We start from the raw sequence: 20,045 nt of genomic DNA on the forward strand, positions 1-20,045 counted from the left end.
CCTGCCATGAGACATTTTTACCAAAAAAAAAATCTTAAAAGGAATGCATTTAACCAACCTCAGAGTATATGTTCTTTCTTGTTGCCCCATCTCCTTATAAGCTGTCATATCCCTAAAATTCTCATGTTTAACAATACCAGGCATCATTAATTCAGTCATTAATTCAACAAATATCTGAACCCTTATTGTACACCATGCACTGTTGTAGGCACTTGCATACCTGTGTATGTACGTACACGTACACGTACACACACACACACACACACACACACACACACACACACACAGTCCCTGCTCTGGTGGAGCTTACAATCTAGTAAGACAAGATAAACAATAAATGCTGGTTTTAAAGACAGGTTTTTAAACAGGGTGCTATGGTGTGGAGGAATGTTGTTTTACATGGAGTATCTAGGAAAGGAGGCTTCTCTGAGAGAAGTCTGAGGTGAGAAAAGAAGGTGCCCAGCCATACAAAGACCAAGGAAGGTAACTCCAGGCAGAGGAAATAATTTTTGAATGGGATAATCAGGAGGAAAAAAACAAAACAAAAACAGGATTAACCGTGCACTGCCGGTGACCAGCATTCCACCGTGAGTCTCCTGCACCTAGTACAGGCATGTCTGGCAAGGTGGCTTGCAGATTATGGCTGGAATAAGATTTCTCACAATTGTTCAGTAAGAAAGGTCACCTCTGGTTAAGCCCTGCCTCAAGTAATCTTCTTGGACCTCTTGGCAGCCGTTTATTATGTGCACCTCCCATTCTTCCACCACACATGGGTACAAGGTGCTGTATAAGGAAGTGCTGGGACATAGAGACATGCACCCCAGTGACCCCTAAGGCAGGAAATCATCTAGTGGCACAAAAAGGTTGGCATGAACAACACACACAGGTACAAAGTATAAGTGGGCCACAGAAAAGGGAAATAAAATGTAGGCGTGTGCGGAGATCGCTTGCAGCTGGAGCATCAGGGGAAGCCTCATGGGGTGGGGGCATGAGAGCAAAGAGTCTGTGATGCCTGAGAACTTGGACATGTGGGGGAATACAGATTAGTTTGTTGTATCCCTAATTCAGTATATTTCAAAATATTTTAGCTCCCCAACCAAGTTACAAGCTCAGGGAGAGAAGGCCTGATATATTCCTTATATTTCTCTGTGATACTTGGCATTGTATCGTGATGTATTGTGATTCATCATAAGAGAGGAGATGTTGATTTCAGCACTGAGGCAAGGCTAAATTATTCTTTGGGCTTCAAAAGCAGAAGACTCCCCAAACCTCTTAATACACCATCTCATTTAACAGGGACATTTCTAGGAGTTTTTCCAAAATTCAAAGTTATTACAAGTAAACAGGTATATAGTGTGCTTCTGAATACATACACATATACAATGTTTACATGTGTATTGTACATCACTATACCTTAAGTTCAGAATGTCACAAGATTATCTTAAACTTCCACTGCTAAATCAAAGTTTGTACTTCAGAGAAAATACTTTTTTCACTGATCAAACTTTCCCCAGGCCCTCATCATCCCTTCCCATTCCCAACAAAAAATCTTAAACCAGAGAAGAAAAGCCAAACAACATTTTTTAGGCAGTGTCTCAACATCTCTAAAAAATATTCCATGGCCAAACTCACCATAAAGAGCTGTCCAAGTTTGATTAATTACATCTAGACACACAGTTCCTGACCTGAAACAGATGGAAAGAATGGCATTTTTTAAAAAATTAAGAAAGCTAGTCGCATGTATCTGGCAACTAATTTTATTTATCAAGAAAAGCACCTTTAACAGATCATTAAAAAGAAAGAAAGAAAGAAAGAAAGAAAGAAAGAAAGAAAGAAAGAAAAAGAAAGAAAGAAAGAGAGAGAGAGAAAGAAAAAAAGAGAAAGGAAGAGAAGAAAAGAAAGAATAGAAAGAAGCCCAATTAGGAAAGGAAAAGTATGAGGAGCAGAATATTTACAGTATTAGTGTTTCCTTAGAGACTGAAAGGAAAAACCCACAACTATACAATGAAGAGACCAGACAACACCTTCATGAAAATTCACATGGGGGGGGCCGTGCACGCGCAGACACACCTGTGTGTCTCCCCAGGACCCTGAGGGCACAATCACACTTTGTGGTTTTCTGGCCTGAAGTGCATCCTCTGGATCTAATGAGGAAACACCAGACAACCCGAAACTGAGGGACGGTCTTTAAAATAACTGATCCATATTCTTTTAAAAATGTCAACGTTAAAAAAGCTGAGGAACTATTCCAGATTAAAGTAGTTTAAAGAAACATGACAAGTAAATGCAATACATGGTCCTGGGCTGATCCTTCACTGAGGGGGGAAAAAAAGTGCCAAAAAGGTACACTGCTGTAATGTGGCAGATTAAAAAGTACTGTATTGATATTCAGTTCGTGAACCTGACGACTATACTGCGGTTACGTAACAGAACATCCTTGTTGTTAGGATGACCGATACAAAGAAGTATAAAAGGACAACAGGGCATGGTATGTGTGTACAACCCACTCACAGAGTTCAGAATACCTCATTGTGTATGTGTGTAACAGCAGAACTTAGTGCCGTGACGAGGAAAAACCGCAGGAAAAAATCATGTATTGCAAACAGCATCGAAAGTATGTAATAGGAGGCACATCTTCAAGTATCACTAATAAAATATTAGAAGGAAAGAAAGGGTAGATTAACTGAAATAAAACTACAGCCATTCATGTTTGCTTTACTCTTAAGAACTAAGAAACACTTTAAGGGCTGAAAATAGTAATTCTGTATACAGAAAACTGATCTCTGAATTGTGTCCACATGAAGAGAACGGAGATGTGGAGTAATACAAATGCTAGTTAGGTATCGCAGGAAATGAAGGACCCACTCACGACAGTGGAAAAACTAAGCAACCCAACAGCAGGGTTTGCGCTAAGTGGTTTAGAGTATCAATAACCCTGGAACTCCATAGTTTAAGTGACCACACAGTCCTCTCTGTTGATAAAATCCAAAAAGATAATTGAGGCTTTTTTTAATAATGGAGAGAGAGAGATGAACGCTAATAAGAGCAGTTGCTGCTAAGATTTAACATTTTTAAATAGTTACTTACGCTTCATCAATGTTGGGATGGAAAATTTTATTCATGAATCCTGTAAAAAGAAATGTTAATTAGCAGCAAAAAAGTGTCCAGAGAACAATTCGTTTAAGTATTTCAGTACTGGAAACAATTTCAGTATTGGAAAAAGTTGATGATACCCATAACTCATTATTTTTAATCTTAGATGTTTGGTTACTGGTTAAGACTATATATTCTCCTGACAGTGTCAATCACTTAAAACACATCAAGAGTTCTATTTAAAAAATAAGCAAACTTTGAGAGCAATGTAGCTTCTTATATACAAAATAATCAAGAGAATCTTTTCGGAGCTATGAAGGTACTTGCCAAGAAAATTTGTAGTACTAAATGGGTTATAACTAGTGCCGATTACTTTCATCCGAAAGTTAAGAAAGCTACTCTGACTTCCCTCCCAAAGGTTTTATTGTTCAATCTCTAAATTTAGAGGTTCTGCATTTGAACTTCTCCTTCTGAAGCTCAGTTACTGGTATCATACTGCTACACTGTGTGCGGAACATGAATGAAGCTGTTGAAACACTAAAGGAGCACCGCTTCCAAACCACAAAGGATTTCATAAGAATAGTGACCAAAATATTTCCTTTAACTTTAGTCTACTCATTCCAGGAAACCTAGTTTTGATTAAAATTGGGGCAACCAAGAAATGAGGCAAGGAGTTAAAAAAAAAAAATCTGTCAGATGGCTGTATCTGTCAGGGATTCAAGTTTTTTGATTTATTCCTAGAAAAATAAAGAGAGACTATATAGAGAGAATATATATATATATATATATATATATATATATATATATAAAGATTTTATTTATTTTTAAAGATTTTATTTATTTATTTGACAGAGACAGCGAGAGAGGGAACACAAGCAGGGGGAGTGAGAGAGGGAGAAGCAGGCTTCCCACAGAGCAGGGAGCCCGATCGATCTCAGGACCCTGGGATCATGACCTGAGCCGAAGGCAGACGCTTAACGACTGAGCCACCCAGGCGCCCCTAAAGATTTTGTTTTTAAGTATAATCTCTCCACACCCAACGTGGTGCTTGAACTCACAACCCTGAGATCAAGGGTCGCATGCTCTACTGACTGAGCCAGCCAGGCATCCCTAGACTTTAACAAACATAACTGACATTTAAATTCCAAAGAGAAACTAATTTTTTCTTCAATTAGAATCAGGGATTTAATCAGTTTGTATATATGCAAATGACAATATGCTAAAGCAGAGGTCCACTGTCAGAGATGTCATTTTATCATCCTTATCTCATTTCAAGACTTCCTTATTCTGTTTCATACTTTTAGTAAATTTAAGTTCCCTACTGAAGTGACCCTCACTATGTCCCCCCCAATCCCACCCTCTCTTACGTCTCTGCCCCCACCTCACGTTTCTCTTTCCTTCACTCAAAATATACTTGGTCAACACCTGTTTGCCAGGCACTGTGCTTGCTCAGGGCACAAGGTAAGTCAGGCAGTACGTTATTCTCCAGGAGGTCACGGCAGCAGCAGGACACGACACAAGGCAGTAAGTGCAGTGAGCACAAAGAACTGACATAATGGAGGGCATGAGAAGGGGAAGAGGAAGGTATCGGAAAAATGCAGAGAAGGGGCATTGGAGGAGGGTCCTCAAGGATGAGTTTCGACAAAGGTCATCTCGGACAATCTAAGAAACTTCTCTAGACTTAGGAAACAGATTTAAGAATACAAAATCCCGGGTATTCTAATCTTTGTTTGTTCTAGTCACTCCAACACTAACTATGCTTCTAATTTTTGTTCTTTAATCTTTTGTGTTGAAATAGCCTCATGTTTTCTCTACTCCTATCAAGAGAGCCCATGCAATGTTTAAATTACTCTGATGCAAAAAGAAATGCCTTGTGTCCAATTACTATTTCATATTAATTTTTCATTAAGGAAATAAGATGCTTCCAAGTCTGGATTTATGAAGTATAGTGTTTATTGAAGAGATTTAACTAAGCCAATATAAATGTTAAGAGGATAACAATTCTACATGACCTTAGAAAAACACTAATAAATGTATCAGGAAGAACCATGAGGATATTTGTTCCAGCATTATTTATAAAAGTCAAGAACCAAATGCAATCCTATCAAAAGGCACTGGAGAAACTATAGTACATCCATATACTGGGAGTCCTATACAGCCAAAGTAATGAACTAGGTAGGTAAGTATCAATTTGGATAGACCCATAGCTGAAGGGAGAAAAAAAAAAGTTGCAGAATGATATTTACAGTATGATACCATTTAGATAAACTAAAAGCAACACTACCTATCTCTGTGGCAACAAAAGTACAGAAAAGTGTACTGGACCAACATATACCAAACTTACCGAAGTAATTATTTCAGTGAGGGTGCAGGGTCAAGGTCATGGTGGGAATGGGGAACAGAATGGGAATGGTGATTAAAGAAGAATCTATAACACTATATTCCTTTTAAAAAGAGGTAATGTGCTTGTATATTATTTGCTCTTTTTAAGTGTGCACATAGATAGCAAACATATACAACTGTTAACAGTGGTTAATTCTACATGGTGGGAATATTTTCTCCATTACTCTTTTCAAATCACATCACCACCCCATCCCCCAAATCCCGTACCAGAAGTGGGATCACAGCAATGTAAAAAAGCTAGAAGGAAACAACCAAGTGTCAACAGTAGTCAACTTTGAGAGACTCCCGCATTAATATTACTCTGACTTCTCAAAATTTCTACATTGTGTAAGTTAAAAAATTATAAACAGTAGCAAACATTCTACAACAGACCTAATTATACATAGGCTATCTAATGCTGAACTATTTTAAGGAAAATCAACTATTTTATCTGATCTCAAATCTCACTCCTGTATAAGTAAATTCATTACAAAAAAAAAAAATCAAAAGATCTTCAGGTTGTAAGGCATGTGATCTTCAAGATCAGTTACATATAGGAATATACTGCTAATCACAACTGCCAAGAAACTTCCTGATGAGTGGGAAACACCAATGTTTAGCCACTAGATGGTTTAATTCAAGAGACTCATTCTATTATATGGAGAGTACTTTGGCTTGAGGACACAAGAACTTAAAATTCATTCTTGATGCTTAAAATCCTGCTTCTGCTAGATGTCTCAAGCGTTAACACCTAGTCAAGCAACATCTATGGCAGAGGTCCCCAATGCCAAAACTTAAGAAGCACCTGGAGAGCTCTTTGAAGACAGAAGTGCTATGCTAGAAGGTGCCAAGTGTTACGGAGAAAAACACAGCAAAGGGGACTGGGATAGGAATGCTGGGGTGGGGGCTGCAGTTTTAAATGGGATGGTCAGGGAGGGCCTTATGGAGAAGGTGTCGATTCGAAGGAGGCAAGGGAGGAATCATTCAGTATCCAGGGGAAGAGTGTCTATACAACATGAACAGCCAAGTTCAAAATGTATCAGGAGTTTGCTTGAAATGTTTGAAGACCAGCAGAGAGCCTGGTGAGGCTGAAGCACAGTGAATAAGGAGAAGCCTAGAAGTGAGGTCAGAGAGGTGATGAGCATTTGTGGGCCCTTCTAAGGATATGGATTTTAAATCATTCTGAGGTGGGAAGCCAGAGACTTAGCTAGAGCAATGATACATACAGTCCCTCTTTAAGATTTTTGTTTTAACAAAAGCCTTATCTCCTTTAAAAAAAAAAAAGGTGAAGATGAAACAGCTCAATCAGGTCACAGCACTTCAGTGCTGGGGACAAAACAAAGATCTGGAGCAAAATGGAGTGGGCTGTCTCTCCTATGGTAAGAATGGATCTTCAACAATCGGATGTCACAGGGAACCTCAAAGGTGTTAAGTCAAGAAAACAGCTAGGGTCATAAGAGCTTTAAATGCTTACCAAAACGGTCTCTGAAAGATTAAGGTGCCTCCCTCCTGGTACAAGGCCTGGAGATTACATTTGGAATCAATACAGTTTCCACACTGTTTTCAATTAAGTCAAGATTTTGGCTTGGTTGAATCCAAGAGTACATAATAGAGAGCGCCAAAAAGAACTCTAGGTAAACACAGTCTTAGCAACAAATGGGTTGGCGCCCAGTCCCCAGTGCCCCTGCTAAGTATAAAACATCATCTGAGCTCTGGGACAGAGGGCAAAATCAAACAGGAAAGAGAAAAGTCTTAAAAGGGACTTGAGTTTTGGTCCCAACCCTGCTATTAAGTGCAGGCCTTGGCTAGATCACTTCACTTCTGTGGGCCTTTGTCTTTACATGAAAATAGCTGGACTGTATGATCTCCAAAATCTCCACTCTTATTCCTTTAATAAAGGGACTATTAGCTGTAACAATCCAGGATTTGATAACAATGGCCAGAGCTCTGACAACAGAGGACTTTAGGGGAAATGTCCAATAGTTAAGTCCATAAAGGAAATTAATTCTGCAAGGCATTATTTTTAGGCACAGAAATATTCGGGAGCATATAATACAAAGCTAACAACATGCTAAAATACCACGACGAGACACAAAATCCACAGACTATTCCAGAGTTGGCAGAGAGTTTATAACCTTGCCTTTGAGGAACAAATTCAGCCACACCAATTCTACCCAAAAAACCATCTCCAAACTACAATGATCTCTTCTTATACCAGGCTTTTTCAACTGTTAGAAAAATACCCAAAGCACATAAACAGAAAGGAGTGTATCTCCTTTACATTTGCTCTTGAATAAGCTGTGGGGAGCGTTTCTGGCAAAGCCACTTACATTCTGGATAACGATGGCAACAATGGCACTTCTGGACAAGGACGGGAGGAGACGGAGAAAGAACAGGCCAGGAATTCAGAGAGGGAACATTCTCAGGACTGAGCGTGTTTGCCCTGGCATGTTTTCCTTCCTTTTGGCAATGCTATCACCACACTAATGAATACGTCTGCAACAAGAGAATTTTCCCAACACTCATTTCCATTCAACCACGAACTATTTTGAAGTTATTTTAAGAAAACATATTTTGAAAACTGCTTTTATGAAAACACGATAAGTGGAAGCAAGTCATTTTTAATATACATGATTTAAGATTTTATTCACTACCAGACATTTTCTAATCATATATATATTTCAGTGATTTGACCAGATAAAATTCAGAACTCCTTCGACTCTTTTAGACAATTATTCTCTGGCATGACTCAGGCACTTATAAAAGGGAGGACATTAGGAACAAAGGTTTAGCTAACAAGTTCACCACCTCTGTTCTCTATCTTTCAGCAGAAGGGAATCAGGTGATACATAACCCTGGAGGAGGAATCCAAATCATGCTTAGTTGAGGTTTAAAAAAAACTACTTATCTTAAAAAAAAAAAAGAACAGATTATTAAAATAGAAAAATGTGCCATGCTTTTGCTTGTTACACTCCAATACTCAACTGTTCTAGAATAACAAATCTTTTGACCCATAGGCTAATAGAGAAAAGTAACATCATGCCGAGTCATGCAGAAAACTGGTTTTTATTTCAGCCTGTTTCTGCGTCTAATCGCAGGAAGAGATCTGTACAAAGTTGTACGCACTTTCGAGTAACTTCCGATATTGGGGTCAATATGTAAATAAAAGTGGCAAAAAATCTTTACTTCTGAGGATATTTTTAATGATCAAATTTGTGGACAGAATGAAATACCTAGGGCCAGTTATCAATACAGAAATTTCCTTCAGAATAATCTTGTGAAATGAAAGGTTAAACAAGTGACTCATGAAACAAGGTAAATCTACCCTAAGGTAAGTAGGTGAAAAACACCAAAAGCAAAAATGGTTAGCTCTATCCCAGGGGTAAAATGAGCTTGGACTGCAGATGGTTGAGGCAGTTGTGGCTGATGCAATTTAATTATAAGTTTATGAATTCCTGTGAGAAAATGGTAAGTGAATACATTCAATTATTCTGATATTCCATCTTCACGATAGATGCCCACATAAAGTAGACTATTCAGAAGCAAACTGATTAATTCTATTTTTTTAAAGTCGATATAATTGTTAAAAATATACTTATTAAAGATTGAATCTTATCGCCCCTAGCAGTAGTATCTCGGACTATATGTTTTTTAAGGGTAATAACTTGAATCTCCATTCCTAGCATGCAGGAGGTGACCAGGGTTGGGATGTTTCGGCTAAAAAGGGGGTGGGGATGCCGCCAGCTTCACCAGCGACAGCCATCCTGTCAGCTTTGTGCATGAACACACGCTCAGAGAGATTTTCATCTTACCTCAGACAGCTAGGCCCAGCCCGTGGCAGCCTGCACCTGGGCAGAAGTCTCTTCCGAGAGCTGAGCCTTTCCTACTCAGGAGAGATGGACCTGGGCCGGTCTCTTCTTGGGTGAGGAACCAAGCAAGGAGCTCACTCTCAATGCCCTGTGTCATGGGAACTTCTGAACTGATCCTGTGTGTGTTCAGGAGATCTAAACTCAACAAGGGGTCCTTCTTTTCTGTTTCTTCCTTTCTCTCTGATAATATGGAATCTGAGGAATGGGCTGGATGGATAAGAAAAGTTCATTTATAACTAAGAAAAGGTGAAGTGTTATCCTTCAACAGCCTAACCCTGCTACCAACCTCGCAGATTACCAAAACCTGCAGCCTTAACTCTACTCTCCCGTAGTTTCATTTTTGACAGATGGTAATCTCTGTCCTTTCTCCACAATTTATCTTTCACTCTTCTGATCATTCTTAAAACCACTGTCTGAATCAGGCAGTATTTATTCTCATGGTCAGAGGCAGTATAGAACACACGTGGCCACTCTTAGTAAACAAAGTCGTGGTTAAAAGATAAGGCTCCAGTCAGACTGCCTAAGATCTACTCTGTGAGCCTTGGGAAAGTTAAGAGTTACTGAATCTCTTTGCCTTTGCTTCTTCCTTCATAAAGCTAGGTTCATCTAGGTTAATATTGGTATCTATACATCACAGGGCTGTTATGAAGAGTAAATGAATCTATGTACTGCATCTGACCAGCAACCGGCCCACAGTAAGCACTCAAGGTTACTATTAGCTTCATGAGCTCAGGCAAGCAACTTCATCTCACCTTCCTCTTCCTAAGAATGAAAACATCTGCCCCTACCTATACTCCTCTCTGAGACCTTTAGCCAACTGTCCAGAGCATTAGAGGCTGTGTTGATTACTGGATATTAGGCTTCCTATAACCCCATCACACTGGAAATAGCAAATACAGTTACTGTAACATTTAGTACTAAAAAGACCGTTCTAATTGCATTTGGGATAGGGGCAAAACACTAGACTGGAAACCAGAAGGCAGATTCTGCAACTAGTTAGTAGTGATTTATCTCCACCTTAGGGAGCCTCATTTTTACTATCCTTAAAATAAGGCAACTGGGTGATATAATCTGTGACGTTCCTTCTAGCAATATGGTTTTCACAACACCAGAAATATGAAACAAATCTTAAATTGTGGTGAACAAGCTTTTCAAAGGAACTAAGACATCACTCTTAATTGTTTTTAGAAGAATCACAGTTTAACTAAAGAAAGAGGAAGCCAAGAATACATGTTTTCATTATGATAACAATCCAAAAAAAGAAGGAATGGAGTTAATGCCAAAAAGATGTCAAAATTAATAACCAGCTCAAAAGCTAGAGGTCACCTACTATAATTAAAGTAGGAACTAATCTAAAGAGCAAGTTAGGTGGAATTTTTATATAGCAAAGGGAAAGATTATATAATAATGAATCGCCAAAGGCAGAATTAAAACTGACATAAGCCAGCTTCAAGAGGGAAATGGACAAATCTGACAGAAGCAAGCTTGTACAGAGGCAAGGCTCTCCTTAGAGGTGGCCTGGGGGAGGGAAAGTGCACTACTGTTTTTATTCTGGCTAAGAGCAAGATGAAGGTGAATGAATTTATATATTACAGACGCTCGCGGGTTTTTCTGTTAATAGGGCCAATTTAACCACTAGCTTCTTCCATCACTGAGTACTTCAGCACTTGGCACCCAAGTCTCTCTGTCATTTTAAGAGATATCAGCCATGCAGACCACACTCCTCACACCCTGTCCTCTCCGCTCCTGAAGCTTCTCCTCCGTGTACCTTTCCTCTATCCCATCTCATTCACACTGCCAGGACATACCTTGAACGTTGTCGTCTTACAAACAGCTTCACCTCCAAAATCACAGCACCTCCTGCCCACCACACTCCTGACCCTCCCTTTTCTTCCCGCCTACCAGTCCTCCTATCTTCACCCCTCTCCTTGCTTAGTTTAAGATTTAAGAGCTATCGCCATCATCGCTTTTGAACAACCCTCTGCAAATCCCGTGCCCTCTCCCCTCCCCAAATGCCCATCTACAACAGGAGGAAACCCATCATTCACATCCGCTGTACTTGGACTTGAAGGCGCCACTGAACACTCCTTCGTTCACTTGCTCACGCCCTCACCTCAGTACAGAGCAGGCAATGTTATCAGACCCTGAGGTGAGGAGAACAAGTATTAGAACAAACCCAGGGACTGCCTTCACAGAGCTTCTATCTACTGGGCTAGCAGGGAGGAGAGACACAGTGTACACACCAACTTTAAAAAGTATGCTCAATTACCTTTTGTGGATTCAACATCACCAGTAATTTTCCTTTCTCCCTTCACTAGTTGCCTGGTCCCCATTCTCCAATGACTTGTGCATTTTATCATTATTCTGCAAATCTCCCGTTCCCTTTGCTCCTCCATTTCTCACTTGGACTTAAACACCCTGCCCATCTTCTTTGAGAAAACGGGAGCCAATGGAGAGGATTCCTCATTGCTCCCATCAAAATCCCCCCGGCACAGTGCTCATTCTTCCTGCCTCAAGAGTTTACTCACATGCTTCAGGTCTTCCCAAACACAGGTCCTCCACTTCTGTCCTGATCTGGTCCCCTCTAACATCTCGAAGGCACTGGACCTGCAGTCCTCCTCCTGATCCCCAGCAATCACCAAGATTTCCCTCTTTCCTAGACAACTCCCTACAACAAGCACATCAACATCCTTCAGAATTTCCCATTTCAGAGGTAAAAAATAAAACCTTCCTTTTATCTGCCCCCATTTTGTGTGCTTTCCTTCATACAGCCAAACTTCTTCAAGGCAATGTATTCCAGACACCAGTTTCTCACTGTTGACACCCTGATCCAAGCCACCAGTATTTCTACTCTTTTCACACAATAACAGAGTGATCATTAAAACCTGCTTAAAACCTTTCAATGATTTTTCCATTGCATTAAAAATAAAATGCAAGCCTTTCACCTGGCCTACAAAGCCCTACAGGAGCTCACCCTGCCTGCCTCTTGGACCCTCTCTCCTATTTCACTGTTTCCCCATCCTTCTTTCTGTGCCTCAGGGCCTTTGTCCTCACAATTTCTTCTGCTTGGAATGCTCTCTTCCCTGATCTTAAAGATCAGGGCTGGCTTATTTTTTTTTCCCTTTTCACTTAAACCTCAAGCTTAAATTTACTTTGTCAGAGAAGCCCTCCCTGAACACCTAATCTAAGGTAGCTATTATGTCAATTTCATCACATCAATTCTCTATAAAGCTATCGGACATTTTAAATTTTTGCTTTATCTTTTTTCCTCAAAGAATATAAGGGTCAAGAGAGCAATGTGTTCACCTCTGTATCTCTAGCACCTAGAATAATGTCCTGCACACAGCTGGTATCTAATAAATTTGTGAGGCTGACTAGTAGAAATGGTGTAAAATGTATCCATATTCTGAGAAAGTAGGTTCTGCTTCAGCTGCCAGATACACTCTAAAAAAAAAAAAAAACTATCTTGAAAAATTTCATTTTCAGAACAGCAGTAAAAAGGGAGCTTTTAACAATGGCTTACATTCTCATAGCATTATCTAAACAACAACAACAAAAACTTTTACAAAACTTTCCTACTAGAACCTTGTTTCTCTCTACTGGAATTCAAAAGCTATAGATCACTACAAAGTAGCAATTATATAACTGAGACAGAAACTAAATTCAAAACCAAGGTCACGAAACTAGAGAAGTATAGAGGTGATCTGAATGGAATTTTGCTTCCTCAGTCTAAGAATTCATTCTATTTGTGGAACTATAATGGTCCAAACAGGCCTCTCTTAAATGACTAACCCCAAACCTTTCAGAAATGACATACCCTACTCCAAATCCTGGTCCACCCCTGACAACACACCTGAGGAGATAATTGTACAATGTTTCCATCTAGGAAGACACAAAGTCAAATGGTAAACATTCTATACTCTATAGTTTAGTCATACCATAAAATTCCATTCCAAAAATATTGTGAGGTAATTTCTGGCAATAGTGAATTAAAAATTTATAATGCTAGACGTGTCTGCTATTCTGACAATGAAAAAGGTTAAATCACCTTCCTTAATTGCTGGCACAAATAAAAAGAGTAAGGTGCACTGATTATCAGAGTATCTTCTAATTAAGAACCTCTGACAGATTGGGAGATTCAGAAGGTACTCTGACAAATGATCTAATCCAGTTTCCTTGAAACAGGAAGATCTAAACTATTCTATTAAGAGGACAGCTGACCTAACCATAGAGGCCACTGGCAGAGCTCAGCATAGTATTCCAGCTATTGTTATTGTCCATGACCTTTCCATTTTGTCTTCATTTACTCATATGGTTTGGTAACTCTTGCTATATGCCATTGGCATCAAATTCCATTGCAGAATGAGTGTGGTTTTTCCCCCTGGCCATTTTATCAACATTAAGCAAACTATTAAACAGTCCCTCCAGAATCTTGTTCTCAACCAACCATTCCTCTTACTCTGCTCTATCATCACATTTCCATCCAGACGCACAATGCATGCAGCCTGCTCCTGGGAGAGAGTCTTCCTCACTGTTAACGTGGAGATGTACATAGGCAGTATTTCAAAAGTTAGTTTCTAGACTTGTTAGCTGGATCTTTCCATTTTTAAGAAGTATAAATGAAAATAAGTGTAAGTGGTGACACAGTTCCCACACTAAGGGAAGGTTAAGGTTATTTACAAAAGATTCTAAAATACTCTATAGTTCTATCTGAAATTAGTCAAATGCAGTTCTATTAATATACTAACCACCCAGTAATCGTTTAAAATAAGATAAAATGACAAATTCTTAATTTTCTCTTGAATGCTAGTGTTTAAGTAAAGTAGCTATGGTGTGATGGAGACCACTGTAGATCCCGAAGGGCGACTTCAAGGAATTTTCAAGACCTTTAGAGGCTGGAAGCCTTAAATCTAGTATTTTATGTCTGTATTTTATTAGAAGACATAATTTGCCCCCTGGGCTTAGGTTTGTTGAAAGTATTATTATTACTTATTAGCTATGAACAAGGACCTTTTTTGGTTCATATGAAGAGAAAAATGGAGCAAGGGGGAACGCGAATGGAAGAGTCAGACTGAAAAGAGGAGTGGGTAAGAACTGCCGGGGGCAGCAACCCAAGAGAAGGGACAAGAGGTCTGAAGAAAAGGAGTGAAGAACAGTTACATGTGAAGGTGTAGAGACAGTGCCCAAGATGGGGCAAACTAAATCGCAAGCAGAAAAACAAAGGAAAGAGAGCAGTCTGTACCCTTACACACACACGTCATTAAATCTGAAAGGAAAAAGAAAGGAAACTGGTGGGAAACACGAGGGCCAGCAGGCCCTTAGCAAGCTACCAGGTGAGAATCCTGGCCAAGGAGAAGCTTAATGGCTTTCTAGAACAAAGGACAGGAAAAGCGTAGACCCAGACAAAGATGTAGACGGGACGTTCAAAAGTTATGCCTTTGCCATATGTTTAAAAATATATCCTTCTATAAAGAAACTTATTGTAGAGTATTTAGAAATTACAGAAAACTGTTTTTAATCCCCTTAACAGCCATGGATAACTGTATCAATGTTTTGGCATTCAGATCTGGAATTTCATGGAAATAATTACAAGTTACACTATAGAAGGTTACCATGTTCCTGTGTGTTCCTTTATTTTTATTTTTTTTTTTAAAGATTTTGTCAGAGAGAAAGAGAGCACAAGCAGAGGGAGCAGCAGGCAGAGGGAGAAGCAGGCTCCCCGCTAAGCAAGGAGCCCAAGGTGGGACTCGATCCCATGACCCTGGGATCATGACCTGAGCCAAAGGCAGACCCTCAACTGACTGAGCCACCCAGGCATCCCTGTGTGTTCCTTTAATGATTGTAAGGCATTTTGTCCATTAAGATACACCATAATTTAACTACTTTACTATCTATTGGGTCACTTAGTTTGTTTCAAGTTTTAAAAATAAAAGTCTTAAGAATAACACTGCAATTTGCATACTCCTGTACATTAATCTTAGCGCACATCTCTGAATCTTAAGAGAATTTAAGTAAAACGACTAAAAGGATATAAAATCTTCATCGATCAACATATACTGCTAAGTTGGCTACATCTTCCCTGCCAATGTGACAAATCCTGTATCTCCCACACTTTTTAAAACATGCATTCTTTGGAATAGACATAAAACCATTCTGTATCCTATGCTTATCAGTTACTTTTAAGTTTTTATTCAAAACTGATCTAATTTACCCTCTTTGTATATGGGATCACTCATCTGTATTTCACCCCGACAGCAACGACAAGTCTGTGTTTTCTCTTACTGGTAAAAGCATTCTCTTAATAGATGAGCGCATGCTAGAGACAATCTGGGGAAGTATGGCATATGGTGGTCTCTGGAGCAACTTCCCTGCATAAAACAGAATCTTCACGGACTGGGGATTACTTGGGATTTTCAAAGAGTGTTATTTCTAAAGTCCTTATGCGCATCTTCACATCTCTGAAAGCTTTCTAAAAACTATGTTCTCAAAACATGAAACAAAATCTTTCTTGTAAAAGCCTATCTCCTTCCATACACTCTCTTCACCAACTGAGGCACTAACTCACACCTCTCCTCCAAAGCAATGAAATCTTGTCACTAAAGCCCATGCAATATTTTATTTATGTTGGTCTTCTCTCCTAACTAGTGAGAGCTTCCTGTGACCTTCCTAATTACTAGGAAGAACGCCATCTATCCTGAGTATCTAATACACTGGTCAATATCAAACATGCAGCGTTACTTAATTCTAATATCTCATTTTCTAGAAAAGGAAACAATGGTTCAGGTGAGTATCATTTTCTTGGTCAAGGAAAACCAGGGCCAGAAGCATTCTTTCCTGATACAAGCACACTCTCCGAACTACACAGCTGGTCACACCAGCAGCACAGCACTAGCATTCCAGGAATCCTTCTAAATGAAAAAGATAAAAGTCTGAACTTTTGAATAAATCAGAACTTAAAGATTCAAATATGATTTATTTCAAAGTAGTCTCTCTGAAAAGCTATGCAAATATCTCACTGATGGTACAACTGATTAGAGAAGTTTTATAATTTCTCTTTGAAAGAGCCATTAGGGTCAGTTCCCCAGAAAATCATTAATCCTTAAACTTAAGCCAATTTAATAATCATATATCATTTTACACTCCAACTGATGTCACTCAGTTTTTCCATTCATCTTATTCTGTGAAATTAAATGACCTCTAGCCATTTCAAAAACTTACATCCAGCTTCAAAGCATCAAGATGATTTCATAAACATTATCACTAATGATACTCAAAGAGAATATAACATTCCAAAAGATCAGCTTAAGATGTTTGAAATAATGATGGCATTTAGAAAGTTCATAATCTCTTTGTATTCCTTCTGCAAATAGTCTGTTTATATTCCTTCTCTTCCCAAAGATAACTCAAATTATCTATTTTGAAAGAAAAAAAAACTTGTATATCAATTGTTTTTAAAGGATTATTTTTAGTTATAACTCAGGCAATCATGTAACTACTGAAAACTCTAAAACTTATTTAGAGGATACCCCAAAAGATGAGCATGTCAAATAGCATTGAATATACACTGAAATATGCATAGAAAATTGCTTTAAAGTACATATACCAGAATGTAAATGATGATATCCATTGAGGGACAGGATTATGAGACAACTTTAATTTTTCTTTATTTTTGGTCACCTGGACCTTCTTACATTCCTACTAAGAATATGGAGCATTTATACAATAAATAAAGATCAAACATATACACACACACACACATTAACATTCCAAGGTCTAAGCAGTAAGGAAGCTTAATCTAAATTTGCACATCTTAATATTTAAGAGCTCAAAATTTGGCTCAGGAAGAAGGGTATGCCTAGATACTAGAGAGGCAGAATTTAAAAAGAATCTTAAGGCTGGGTTTATCTCATCTCCTTGCCCTTCTATATAATTCTACCACTACCCATACAACTCAGAAAGGAAACCTTGCCTATTCTAGATGAGCCACTACCTCTCTCAAAATGTTTAAAGCAAATTCAACAGTATTACATTGTTGATGACCTGAAAATGGGTCACCCCCCACAACTGATTATAACCGTCTTATGCAATGTTCCTTTGGAGGAAACAAGCAGAGCTTGTACAAACCAGACCTACTTCCCTATGAGAAGATGGCACACATCTGTACGTATAACCAAGTTCTGAAAGCACACAGAAAGGCAAGAGCAAAATCAGGAAGAAGTTAAATCAGCCTAGTCATTTGTCCGAAGCAATTTCATATTACATCATTAATTTAAGAAAGTACAAAGGCATCTGTTGTGTCATTAGTGAATAAATAAACAATGCCTAAAGTTTAGACATGTTTACTTTGAAAGTTATGATGAAATAATTACATTGTCTGGAAAAAAAAATCTGTTAATAAGGCTTGAGAAATAAATCCGTTTCTATAGGATATGTAATTGCTTTTCTACATAGTTCACTGTTAAACAGCTATATTGTTTTCTTTCTGACTAGGAATTTAGGGCTCAAAACTAGATTCAGCATGCCAATTTTTAGTCTCTAATCAAATAGACATAATAAGAAATATATCTGAATGAATTTATATGGTTTATACATCCCATCTGTAAAGATTTAAAGATCAGACCACTCAACTACACAAAAGTTCAAATGCCTGTATAGAAAGAATGGAACAATGGGGGACAGGCGACCACAATGTAACAGAAAAGTACCCCCCCCCCGCCCCCAGCTGAGTAACACCACATTCCATCACTCTGGAATGAACTGGGAAGGACTGCTGCTCCAACCCTACAGGTATTAAGTCAGATATACTTGGGGATTATCTCACAGCTCCCTTCCTATTTCACCAGCTGATAACCCTACACCTCAGAGACCCTTGCAGCAAGGGGGAAATTTCCAATTCAATCATTCAGAAAGAAATCTTCTCCATTCCTGAGCTTAGAAAAATCATCCAAGGGACCTTAAAAGGAAATCAAGTTATTCTTAAAATGTACACCAAGAGTTCTTGGCGTTAAGAAGGAATCTCTGTATAGCGCAAAGCTTGAGAGCAGCAGGGTAGCCAGATAGTGGAAGAGAACCTGCTTCATTTGAGGATGATCCTACCTTTTCCACATTACTTATCTTAGAAATGTGGAGGCCTAGAATCAAAATATAAAGCGGAGGACCATCTCCTTAAAAAACAAAACAATAAAACAAAAAACCTTTTTGTTGGAGGGTGGGTGGGGTGGGTGGTGTCTAAACACCAAGAGAACCTGGCATTAGTTCCAAAGACAAGCCCGTAGCAGCAGCAAGACGTATGGACCCTGGCAATTCTGACCACAAGGTCCAGTGTGACTGTCTGAGAAGGCATAATATATTCCAATTTCATTTTTTTCTTCTTTCTTAAAACTAGTCAATATTTTATTATAGTTCAGACTCATCTTTAGAATGAAAATTTTAAAACCTGGCTTAAGTTAGCTGAGTTACTACCATTCCACCACCTCAAAACCTTTAAAAACGTGTCAACCTTCGATCGGATGTACCTAGATAGCATCTGCTGCTGAAACGCCTGAACTGTCACTAAGTGCCCTAATGGGGGTGGTGGGTTAATAATATCGCCAATTAGCGCAGAGAGAAGATGAAGGAGAAAAAAAAAGTACCTCTTTATACAATCCCACTGAGGCTCCTACTCTACTTTCTTCAGCTGTTCAGGGGGTTAAAAGGATGAAGAGTAGAGAGAGCGGGAAAGGGTGATTTCACTGCTAGGTACCCACCGTTGAAGCGAACAAAAGCAAAGGAGGATCTAGAGAGGATTTTTAAATGACAGAATTGGAATTAATGTTACATAGTGTTCATTCTAACAATCTAGAAATTAAAATGAGATTTATGATATGTTTATTATTTTACTGCTTAGCCTGAATAGACAGTGGGCCTTAAAATCGTTTAATCTGACCCTGACAGGAAAATCTAGTTATAATCATTACAATCATGCAAAGGGTATATTTCATCATCTGTCACACCGTGAAGTCCCACAAAAAGTCACTGATTAACTGAGTTTTTCCTTTTTAGGCTTTGGTTAAGAAACCATTTCTGAAGTTATCTCCCACAAAATGCAGGATTTTTTTTTCCTTTTCTCTTTGCTTTCAAGACTCTCTAATGGGAGAACCTGGGTATTACATACCTATAGATGGAGATTTGAAAGGGTATTTATCAGGAAGATCCACTCTAACTTTCCATACTCCGCCTTCGTATGGTGCTGAAATAAAAGTAAAAATGTTAAACATTAGAACTGTGCCTCCACATTAAAACATAAACCCGAGCATAAGTGAAACATTAAATCCTAGTATCTTTTGAAAACCTTGCAAATTAATTCCTTCAGAGTCAGGGACCTCATAATCAGTAGGTATTCTATGTTCAGATTAAAGTACTTTACTTTAAAAGATGTAGAGTTCGAAAATAAGCAAAGATTCATTTCTCCCCTATGTTTACCTGATTTTTTTAAGTATTAAACACTACTCAATTAGTTGGTAATTAACAGCCTCCTATTTCAATCTGCCCCGTTGACCCACCCCCCCATCAAAAACAATTTCCCCAAAACCAACCATGTTGCCACTCATTAATAAAACAAAAAAGAAAACAGTACTCACAATTTGTGTTTAATACTGTCACACAGAGATAAAAGAGAAAAGCATATGAAGTAATTATGGTAAGAGCAAGATTTCCTTACTG

The 20,045-nt window shown here is 38.7% G+C and overlaps 1 protein-coding gene across 5 annotated transcripts in view; it reads right to left on the reverse strand.

Annotated features, from left to right (window-relative positions):
• The window catches only part of UBE2H (ubiquitin conjugating enzyme E2 H), a 107,566-nt gene that overhangs the window by 22,760 nt on the left and 64,761 nt on the right, over positions 1-20,045 (reverse strand). For 2 of the 5 annotated variants that reach the window (XM_028106455.2, XM_028106458.2), the window contains exons 3-5: positions 19,498-19,572; positions 3,088-3,127; positions 1,633-1,685 (exon numbers count right to left, since the gene is read on the reverse strand). In XM_028106455.2, coding sequence (XP_027962256.1) covers positions 1,633-1,685; positions 3,088-3,127; positions 19,498-19,572 — 168 coding nt within the window. Of the gene's footprint in view, positions 1-1,632; positions 1,686-3,087; positions 3,128-9,287; positions 9,522-19,497; positions 19,573-20,045 lie in introns of those variants that run through there. The other 3 variants (XM_028106463.2, XM_028106462.2, XM_028106461.2) reach the window with 3 other exon arrangements.

This window comes from Eumetopias jubatus, unplaced genomic scaffold (assembly GCF_037043125.1).
Source record: "Eumetopias jubatus isolate StellerSeaLion01/CBP00866 unplaced genomic scaffold, mEumJub1_p1.0 scaffold_14, whole genome shotgun sequence".
Taxonomy (NCBI): Eukaryota; Metazoa; Chordata; class Mammalia; order Carnivora; family Otariidae; genus Eumetopias; species Eumetopias jubatus.